The sequence below is a fragment of the Oreochromis aureus genome, linkage group 3, assembly GCF_013358895.1.
Source record: "Oreochromis aureus strain Israel breed Guangdong linkage group 3, ZZ_aureus, whole genome shotgun sequence".
In the NCBI taxonomy this organism is placed as follows: Eukaryota; Metazoa; Chordata; class Actinopteri; order Cichliformes; family Cichlidae; genus Oreochromis; species Oreochromis aureus.
The window spans coordinates 79077667-79089273 of record NC_052944.1 but is presented as its reverse complement, the minus strand read 5'-3'; the positions used below and the strand labels follow the sequence as shown (position 1 = coordinate 79089273).

General features: G+C 41.0%; 1 protein-coding gene across 1 annotated transcript; it reads left to right on the top strand.

Annotated features, from left to right (window-relative positions):
• The first annotated feature begins 7649 nt into the window (after positions 1-7649).
• Positions 7650-9650, top strand: LOC120438227 (nuclear factor 7, ovary-like). Its single transcript, XM_039608665.1, has 2 exons — positions 7650-7774; positions 7876-9650. Exon 2 carries the CDS (start codon positions 7893-7895, stop codon positions 9276-9278), a length of 1386 nt encoding a protein of 461 aa, XP_039464599.1. The 5' UTR covers positions 7650-7774; positions 7876-7892; the 3' UTR covers positions 9279-9650.
• Positions 9651-11607: the final 1957 nt, after the last annotated feature.

Here is an 11607-nt window from a genome sequence, read left to right as displayed (position 1 = left end):
CAGAGAGTGAGCTCATGTTGTGTGATTCCGCCTTCTGTGTCCTCCTCTTAACCATACTGAGTTCCTCACAGCTTGGTTTGCTCACTGCTACTTTCACCCGCACTACAGCAGTGACTTTTTTGACTAGTGCGCAAAAATTTCCTGCCACAGAGAGGATGGTTCAGGTTGTAACAGTAAATTGTGCTTGCTCACCCAGTCACACTTTTACTGTGAAATAATAAAAAACAAAATGTCCTGTTTTTGTATAGCGCTTTACTAGTCCCTAAGGACCCCAAAGCGCTTTACACATTCAGTCATCCACCCATTCACACACACATTCACACATACAATCACACACTGGTGATGGCAAGCTACATTGTAGCCACAGCCACCCTGGGGCGCACTGACACTTTCTCACATGACTGTTATTGGTAGTCATGTGGTCGCAAATCTTGGAGCTAACATGATAACCTTATCCCACCAATGATGTGGAGGGCTAGCTTTTCAGATCCAATTAAAATCAATTCACTCAAAAAAAGATCCTCTGGGAAACTTACCATCCTTTGTTCTTTCTTCGTCCATATTAAGTTTTTACCTACTAAGTATAGTTTCAACTTTACAAATGTCAATATCATCTCAGTTGTTAATCATACTTGCACTTTGTTCCTTTTCTTTGAATCTTTCACTTATGTTACATAACGGATCTGGCACTACTCCATATCCCTTCCTTGGTTCCTGAAGTTGCTGCACCACCTGTCCTCTACAGCTGAGCTATAGAGCACACCTCCACCACACAGGTCCCATACCCGACTGAGGCCAGGGACCCATCAGGCCAAGCCTATCCCTGTCCTGTGAGCAGGAGAAAATAATCAGCCATTACCATCTGTGCCCCGGGCCTATGGACCACCTTGAAGTTAAATGGGTGTAGGGCCAGATAATACTGGGTGATCTGAGTGTTGGCATCTTTCATGTGGTGGAGCCACTGTAGCGATAAATGGTCTGAAAAGTTCATTTTATTTATATAGGACATGTAATTACAACAGTAATGCTGTGGTGTAATCCAGTGCTGTACAGAAGTACAAAACTATTACTACGAAATACAATATAACGTAAAATATTATTACCAAAATGATCTCATACTGTATTAAAAGCCATTGAATACAAATGTGTTTTTAGATTAGATTTGAAGAGATTGATGATAGGAGCCTGTCTGATGTGTAGAGTTAGATTATTCACTTCGGCACGCAGGCTGCATGGTCCTGCGTGCCGGCCATCTGCCCAGCTGCCTGTGAGCCCCAGCTCACTTCCACGCCTGCTGCGCCGCCACTGCTTGCCATATGGGTGGCCATCAGGCTAGCTCCGGGGCTTCCACTGGAGGCACGGGCGACCGCCAGAGTGGACACTTCCCCGTCGCTGGGATGGGGCATGGGGCGCCAATGGTCCGGGCCGATTCCCTCGCCTGCTTCCGGGGTGAGGTGAAGCGGGCGAGGGGGGTATGTGGCAGGGCGTGTTCTGTGATGTCGCTGCAGGTTTGGTGGTGGTGATGTGTACAGCTGCCAGCGGAATGTACTGTATTGAATGTACTGTTACAGCAACCGTGTGATTATTGTAAGAATAAATGATGCTGCAAAGCATGAAAATGCCTTCGGGTCTGCCATGGTGGCGATCTTTTTTTTTTTTTTTTAAATCTTAAGTAAACAAACCAGTAAACAAATTAAAACAAATACTGTCGATAAACTATAATACGAAAATTACAATTAAGATTCTCAACAACAAAAAAAAAAAAAAAATATAATTAATATGTAAACAACTTAACAACCCCCAAAGTGTCGAAGTCACGTGACGTGTCAGTGCAACACCGAAACATAAGAGTGGGGGAGGGGGGAGCAAAGTGTGTCTGCTCTCCGCTGACACAGGAGCGGTGAGTCCAGTGACCTGGTTGTTTTGTTTTTGCCGAAAGCTCAGCATAGCAAACAAGCAGAACTCAAAGTAAAGAATCGATCTCACCAGGCCAGTATCGATCCGATACCGATGCCGACACCGACTTGGGATCGATACTATCGATATTTGGATCGATCCGCCCACCACTACCATGCACTTGTTGCTCATTCACTTAACCATGCCACAAGGAAGCAGCTCATGCGTCCAGTCTCTGCCAGACTGTCTGCATATCGAGTGCAGTAATCAGGCTCCTCAATGCATGTGTTTATGTACTTTGTTCCAAAGATGTCTCTCTCTCTCTCTCTCTCTCTCTCTCTGGGTGAATGGCAGAGTGAATGGTGCTGGGGACGGGAGTGTAGGAGTGAGTGGATTTCTGTTTTCGAGTACCTTTTTTCTATTTTTACTGTCAGGTGTGATTATTTTTTCAACACACGGTTGTTAATTTGTTTTGTTTGTTGCCGGCTGGTTTGGTAGCTTTTGCTGCCAGCTTGGCTTGGCACAATGCCCGCTGTTGAGGGTGATGCAGAGTTTGAAAAGCTGACACACCGTCATGCTGTCAAACTTATACCGACTGTGAATTGCTAGGTGGAAGAAGCTGTTTTGGCTGTAGGAGAGGTGGTGGGCTATGACAGCGTGAAATCTGCCTGAATCAGAAAATCAGGCTTTCATTTCAGCCTGCATCCATGGAATGGACTCAGTTTATCTCGATATCCTGATTACATCGTTTCTCAACTACCTCCCTGTTGTTGAGAGATCAGCTGTTGAGAAGGCTCTGCTGGCACATTGGATGAAAATGATGACGATGACCTGCTTGACCTTTTTACAAGGATGGGTTTCCACTTCCTACCACCTAAGAACAACATGCAGCCTGCCATTGAAACAATGGCTCATAAGGCTCATGGCCATTCTCCAAGAGCCAAAGTGGATTGCTTCTCCACACCCATGTCTGCAGCTGAAACTGTCAGACAAGGAAAGTGTGTTGTCTCTGTATGAGACAAAGAAGAGAACACACAACCTTTAACCATCTTCAGCGTTATGTCAAAAACACTGATGAAACCAAAGTCCAAAAATACATAAAGACATACATAAAGCATTAAGTTCCATTGGAATCAAGAGAAAGGTATGTTTCTACAATATCTCCAAAATTAGTCAACTCACACTAAAACAATCTGGATTAATGAGTGGTACAGCTGGTGAGAAGAAACATGATTTTAGGGTTAAAGGTCCATTAATGTTTGTAACAAATGTCACTTTATGGTTGAGAAAAAAGTGATAAAAAGTTAATGATCAGACCCATTTTACAAATTCTAAAAGCTGATGTGTGAAATGTGGCCTCTAAACATCATCTTGCAACAATAAGTCATAGTCTGCTTCATTAGCTTCCAAGATGTTTACTAGTTGTTTTGTTAAAAAAAACATTGCCATCACATGTTATCCTTTTTAAAAGGACTTTGCCAAAATATGACATACAGATAGTCTACATTTTTTATGCTGTTTTACATAATTAGAAATGACCAAGCAACAATTTTCTGATTTTTTTTTAAATTGTTTTGAATAATCAAGATGGTAGGCCTCAATTTCACAATTATTAAATAATATATATAGTCATTTAGAAAACATTGCTAAATTTTTACAGATTAAGCATGTCTACCATCTACCCTTCTCTGAAATTAAAGTGTTAGGTAATGCATGCATTCCATACAGATCTATCATGGTCCCCGTGTCTGCCCAGCCTGCCCTGTGTTTTATATTCCTTCTCTCCTCTCTGCCTGGGCGGAGCTCACTGTGGGCTCCCGCCCTTGGCCCACACACCTGTTCGCGATTAGCTGTCCACTATTTGTGGCTCGTCGCTGGATGATTGTGCGAGACACATTAGTGATCCTCTCAGCTCCCATTAATCTTTGCTTAAGTGTTTTGTGATTTCTGAGTAATTTCCCTCTCCTTTGTGATAGTTTTCCTCCCCGGACCTGTGACCTTCCTGCTGTACGAATGTGTGGGAGTTTGGGCGTGAAGACGAGAATGAGTGTGAGAGAGTTTCTCCTTGGACCTTTGGAACCATGGATTTCCCCCCCCTCAGTGTATATATTCTGCACTGGTGTTGTAAATAAACTGAGTTTGGAAACGTCAACCTGCTCTGCACTTGAGTCCCTGCTATTTTTGTTGTCCGCATTACATGGTCAGAAAAAATAAGAAATTGATTACATTTCACAGTTTATTTGTCCAGTACTTAAAAAACACATATCATCCTTACAGAAGTGGCGAGTGTTGCCATATCATTAAAAGGAAGAGACTCCCTTCATACTTTAGTTCACTGACCCTCCTAGAACACAAAACGAAATAATATATAAGATATTCTCATAAATGTCAGTGTACTAGAAAGCTTACAGTTCAAAGTCTGTTTAACATCCAGAAGTTTCTCACATATAGCACAGGTCAGTTTGGAGAAATGTTGTCTGCAGTGCAGTGCATGTGTTTTACACCAATTCCATGATGGTCTCTCTTAGATGCATGTACAAGTTCACAGCCTAATATGGGTCTGTTGGTGGAGTCAGATGGGACTCAGCCATAAGGATATTACACAGTTCATATACATCTGGATCACATGGTTTCATCAGTCGAAAAACACACTCATTTTTACACAGTTCAACATGTTCTTGAACTGGGGCAAAGGAAGTCTGTTGTCCTGTAGAGCTCAGGTAATGTAAACATTACATTAGGCTGACCACTGTGTCATCCAGCTCATCCTGTTAAAAAGAATACATAAGTTTAAGAAATGTGTGTGAGAGACATATGACTTGCATATATAACTGAAATAACAAGAGAAAAGAAAAAAAATGAAAAAAAAAGTTTTCATGAATATCGCTGTCTACACAATGTTTAAGCTAGAATGAAGTTTGCAATTTGTCCTGTTACCACCCCCTTATTTTAAATGTCATTAATTGCATATCAGTATTCAGAATTCAACATTATATGATTCAAACTATATACAAGTCTACACTCACATACAACACATAAACATACATAAAACAGTTTCAGCTAATAAACCAAAACAACAGCAAACTACATTTTTACATAAAGTAAGAATCCTGTGGTTTACACCCGATTAATCTCGGAGCTTATTTTATATCTATGTGACAAATACTTGAATGAACACTTTAAGCTTGGGTTACCTTTCCCTCGGTCTATAAAAATTAGGTCAAAGCTTAAATAGATCACAATGAGACAACTCAGGCACTGAGAGGATGATTTCCTATATTCATGCAATTTATTATTTTCAAATAATCATTTTTATATTGATGTACTTTTCCTAGTGCCACCTGAAAAAGTGTTCCAAACACTAACTCCTGTTACTGTAATGCTGTGATATTTTACACTAGTCCTTACTACTGGCGTGGCTCATCTACTCCCCTCATAAACATTGACTTTGCTACATTTAGAGTTTTAGTTTTAGTCCATTTGTTACAATCTCTTTAGCCAAGCCTAGACCAACATAAAGAGGAAAGTCATTAAAACCATTTGCAATTTGTTTCATGTCACTGAACATTATATTTTTTATTTGAAAGTTATTTGGATATTCCAATCCCTTAGTTCCTTTATTTACAATACTATTTAATACTGTCCACATGTTTTTCATATTGTTTTTATTTTACTGTTTACTGTAGTAATTTCTTTTGCTTGGCATCCAGAAGACCATCAGGGTGTACAACCTGACCCCTGGCGCTGTTGCCTGTAAACACGAAATAGTATTGCGTGGCCACAAGTAAGTATTTCATGGGCATGTTATACCCATTTATTTATTTTTTGGACCATGTCATCAGAGGGGCTCTGTAGATAACATTCCAAGCGGGTGAATAAAGTCACCCAGTCGCTAGCTGTGCCATTACCCAGCATACATCACTCCCTCCATAAATGCAATAAACGATACAAAAGTAATGGCCTATAATTAATTTATCTGCTGTATCTGCTGTTTCTCAGGTAGTTGCTTACATTATATAATTTATTGTGTTCAGTACACGTCACTACAATGTGATTTCGGAAATGTACGGACAACAGGCTCTTCTGCGGCAATCTCTTGTCGTCAATAAACAATCTTTAGGGAGCTCTATAGTATTCAATAGGAGGACCCTGCACGTCAATTCTACATGTGAGGGGGTACCCTGCCTGTCGATAATAGTGATGGGATTTCTGGCTCTTTTTAGAGAACGGGCTCTTTTGGCTCGGCTCACTAAAAAGAGCCGGCTCTTTCAGCTCCGAACCGGCTCTTCAGGTTGTTTTGTTGCTTTAATTAATTTATTATTAACAACAATATAAAATTATGCACAAAAGGAATTACTAATGTAAAAAAAAGTGGTTTAATTTATATATGTTTATATACAAATATATACGGTGGCCCCTAGAGACACGTCCAAACTCCAAAACACATTTCTAGCGTTAACTGAACTTTAAAGCAGAGCTACCTAGATCACTTAAATTACACAATTGAAAGCATATGTGTATTGTTTGTGTATTTATACACAAGCACTCATATATATTCAAATAATTTTAAAAAAATGTTCATTTACCTGTTACTGCCACACACCAAATCCAGTCGTTGGTACTTGCTGGCTTGTGACAAAAGCCCAAGACTGCGCCTAGCATCCTGGAGCACTTCTGTTGTGTTTTGTACATGTTTTAGAGTTTGTACGTGCGTCTAAATTTTTAACTTTTAAATCTTTTATTAGATTTTATTAAATTTATTATTTTTTATTAATTTTACTGCTGTTTTTGTCTTAGCAGATTTTGTATTTATCTAACTCTCCTGGTCTGTTAGTGCCTCTATCCTGTCTGTGCTAGTGCCCGATTTGTACCCTGTTATTGACTTATGTTGACTCTCCATATTACTGTGAAGGACTTTGGTGTGCCTTCGGGTTTTTAAATGTGCTATATAAATAAAATTGTATTGTATTGTATTCTGAGTTTTTATGTCTTTTGGAGTTTGTACGTGCTTTGTCTCTAGGGGCCACCGTAAATATACTTTTATTTATTCACTCCACATAAAATGTAATAAATAAATCATATAATGCAAAAACCAACTATTCACAGTTCAACTTTTAACTATTTAAATTTTCAGCTTTTTCCTTTTAAACATATTTAAAGTGTAACAACACAAAACACTGCAAACCACAACACAATTAAATATAAATTAAAATATGAAAACAAAAAGAAGATGCATATTCTCTGTCATATGGGCCTGCATGAATAAACTTTCTGTATCCTTTATCATCCGCAACTGAAAATAGTTGTGGATGATTACTATACCTTTCTAATGTGGCATTGTTGTCCCGGCTCTCTGTCTCTGTCTCTCCCTCCCCCCTCTGTTCCTGTGCTACTGCGAGTGTAAGAGATGAGATGAGATGAGTGTCAGTAACACAAAAGTAAAACTCAGTGTCATGCAGTGACTTTCACACAACCAGATCAGATGAACCAACTCACACTAAAACATGCATTTTGCTGCACTCTTTACACTTGTTTCTTTTCTTTCTGCTCTTTTATATATTTTGTAAAACCACCCAAAAAAATGTCTGCAGCAAGTTTTCTCAAACTGCTGCATCACAGCTTTCATGCTCTGACCTGTATGTGAAATGAGATAAAAGCTCTTTATTAATAACTTTTACAACTTCTGGCAGGTTAATGTCTGAACTTTGGAATGAAACACACCCTTAGTTACAAGAAATAACACCACTGATTCTTCTGACACTCACACGTATTGTTGGACCAAACTAGCAGCTTCCTCTGAGTGAGTCCAGCTACAGGAGAGAAAAGTGGAAAACTCCATCACTGCTGCTTCAAGCTGCTGACGCTCCACACACTGAATGTGAGTTTGAGCAAAAACACGACTCAAAGGAAGTTTCAGTGACGGTCGTAGAGGAGGGAGGGGAGCCAGGACTGACTGTACTTCCTGTCTGCTGTTTTCAGCTTCACTCACAGACTCAATGGCTTCCAGATCAGAGGAGGATCTCTGCTGTCCGGTCTGTCAGGAGGTCTTCAGAGATCCTGTTCTTCTGTCATGTAGCCACAGCTTCTGTAAAGACTGTCTGAAGAGATGGTGGAGAGAGAGACCAACATACGAGTGTCCAGTTTGTAAGAAAATATCAGTGTATGATCCACCTTTAAACCGGGCTCTAAAGAACCTGTGTGAGTTGTTCTTACAGGAGAGAGATCGGAGAGCTTCAGAGGCTCTCTGCAGTCTGCACTCTGAGAAACTCAAACTCTTCTGTCTGGACCATCAGCAGCCAGTGTGTGTCGTCTGCAGAGACTCAGAAAAACACACCAACCACAGATTCAGACCCATCGATGAAGCTGCACAACAACACAAGAAGGAACTTCAGGAAACTCTGGAGCCCTTAAAGGAGAAGTTAAAGGTTTGTGAAGAAGTTCAAGTGAAGTTTGATCAAACAGCAGAACACATTAAGGTCCAGGCCCGACACACAGAGAGGCAGATTAAGGAGCAGTTTAAGAAGCTTCACCAGTTTCTAGCAGAGGAAGAGGAGGCCAGGCTGGCTGCACTGAGGGAGGAAGAGGAGCAGAAGAGTGGGATGATGAAGGAGAAGATGGAGGCTCTGAGCAGAGAGATAGCAGCTCTTTCAGACACAGTCAGAGCCACAGAGGAGGAGCTGAGAGCTGAAGACGTCTCATTCCTGCACAACTACAAGGCTGCAGTGGAAAGAGTCCAGCGCTGCCCCCTGCTGGATGATCCACAGCTGCCCTCAGGAGCTCTGATAGACCAGGCCAAACACCTGGGCAACCTGACCTTCAACATCTGGAACAACATGAAGGACATGGTCTCCTACACTCCTCTCATTCTGGACCCAAACACAGCATGTCCAGAACTCATCCTGTCTAAGGATCTGACCAGTGTGAGAGGAGGAGATGAACAGCAGCTTCCTGATAATCCAGAGAGGTTTCATTCTGCTTACCTTGTCCTGGGCTCTGAGGGCTTTAACTCAGGGACTCACAGCTGGGATGTTGATGTTGGAGATGGTACAGGGTGGGTACTGGGTGTGTTAGCAGAGTCTGTGCAGAGGAAGGGAAGCATACGAACTGGATTATGGGCTATATTGTTTAGTAGAAGAAAATACTACGCACTCTCACCATCAGCTGGATTCACTGCTCTCTCAGTAGAGAAGAAGTTCCAGAGGATCAGAGTGAATCTGGACTGGAACAGAGGAAAGCAGTCGTTCTCTGATCCTGATACTAACACACACATACACACCTTCACACACACTTTCACTCACAGGATGTTTCCATATATTCACACTGATGGTAAAGTGAAGGTGTGTCCGTTGTTGGTGTCAGTGTCAGTGGAGCAGATGAGTTGAGGATGACGATATTTCTAATGTTGTTTCCTGTCAGTGAATTGAAGCTGTTAAACTGCAGCTGTCCTCCTGCTGCCTCGTTGTTCCAAAGCTCTTTGTTTCTCTTTTAGTTCTCACTGTTTCTTTCTGTTTCTGCTGTCCACCTTTTCACATGGAAAATCATTTCACTGTTTCTCACTGAATGACTCCCCAAACTAGATTTGAAATTCTATCAAGTTTCTAATCATTACAAGTGATTCATGTTTCTATTTGATGTGTGTAAATGGAGATGATTTAGTTTGCTGGGATATGGACTGACATGTGTTGAATGGGAGGAGCAGTTTGTTGTTGTCTTCTTGTCTGTTTATGACAACAATAAATATATTGTTGAAACAATGATTCATGTTTAACTCCATATATGAAATGTTTCTGATATTTGAATTCTGTTTGATTAAAGACTTTCTTCATGACACAAATGAGATTTCAGTGTATTAATAGAACTAAATAAGCTCAGAGTTGAAAGGCTGCAGTATTATGTACGTGCTTCACTGTCAGTATCTTCAGGGGGATTCAAAGGGAAACATCAAACTGCTGTAATGAGATAAACTAGTTGGGCTGAACACACTTATCTGTAGTTTGTCTCCATCCAGGATCATCAGAATATAATGAACATGTGTGAAGAGCCAAAAAATGCTGCTCCCCTCTCAGCATGATGAGCTCCAGCCTTTGTTAACAGGACAACAGGAAACATGAGACAACTTTCAGAGACAGTAACCAACTGTGGCCACAAGATAGCAGCAGCTGATCTGAGATCCTTTATTGGACAGAACGGCTGTGTCCGAATTCAGGGGAAGGATGCTTAAAATGCCATATTTGGATGCAATGACGTCACAGCTACACGACGAGGACTGTCCGAATTCAAAGAGCACTCAAAATGTGGCGACAAATGCGTCCTACTTTTCTGCGAATTTGAGGCTTAGCTGTGTCCGAATTCAGAGGAAGGATGCTTCGATGCCATATTTGGAGGCAATGACGTCACGGCGACGCGACAAAGGGTGTCCGAATTCAAAGAGTTCTCAAAATGTGGCGACAAATGCGTCCTACTTTGCCCTGAATTCTAAGGATGGTCTGATGTATCCTTCATGTCCTACTATATCCCAGGATTCATTGCGGGTCATAGAGGAGATTTGTTTCTGATAACGATGGTGGTCGAAGCAGGAGAGGAAAACACTTTCAAATGTAAGTATATGAAAATCTGGTTGTACAAAAGTTAAATTGTTATATCGGTTGTGTTGTTAAGCTTTGGGCATCTGCATAGACATGTTTCTTTTCTTTAAAATAACCGTAAACCAGCTTGTATCGGGGGTCCCGCGATTTTTCATGTATTGCCGCTTACATACAGCTAATTTTGATTTTTTCGAATTGGTGATATGTTGTGGGGAACAAAGACCAAACGGCTTAATTTATTAAAACGAGGAGAAAATCGATCACCTCTTCACTGGGGTGAAGAATTGGGCCGCTTCTGCGTGGATGTACAAGACTAAATCAATTTACACATCATATTCATATGAGTGCGGTCCTATTAACCCTCATGCTGTACAGCAGCGGTCCCCAACCTTTTTTGCGCCACAGACCGGTTTATGTCAGACACGGAGCGGCCTTTAAGGTATCGTGGATAAATACAACCACATAAAATGATCCGACCAAGACAAAAACTGTGGTATTTTGTAAATATAATAATAAACGTGACTGTACTGTGTAATTGTGTAACTTTATTAGCAGCGTCCTCCTGAAAATGCGCCAATATTGACAGTAACATCCTCCTCTCTGACGCTTAATGCTCTCTGGTCGCTATGGTAACGTGTAAATAGTTCTTTCAAAATAAGACACACAACTACAACAAGGGAAAGACTCAGGGAAACCGAGTTAACGATAAAACCCTGAAAACCATAAATTTCACACGAGCCTTAACTCTGTGGCCCGGTACCAAACGACTCACGGACCGCTGCTGTACAGAACCTGTGATGTCCAGACGGTGTTCCTCTGGTGTTCTGCTGTGAAAACCTTTGGGCTTAGGGATTAACATAGTTGCCATGGTGTCCTTTCTTCTCTTATTTGTTGTGTGTGATCAGGACAATTCTGGAGGATGGGCCTGCAGGGGAAAGTCACCCCTTGCAGGCCAGAAGACATGAGATAACTTTAAAGAATACAAAAGTACGTATGTGTGTTATCAAGAAGATAATTCTCAAGAACACAAGTTAATAAATGTGCAATTACTAAGAGTTGTTGTGGTGTTTTTATTTGCCTGCTGTCATTTTTTGATTTCCTCTGCCTTTAGGATTGCAAGTATCCA

Excerpts from the sequence above, each read along its gene's own strand:
- LOC120438227 (XM_039608665.1), top strand. The coding sequence starts at position 7,893 with ATGGCTTCCAGATCAGAGGAGGATCTCTGCTGTCCGGTCTGTCAGGAG.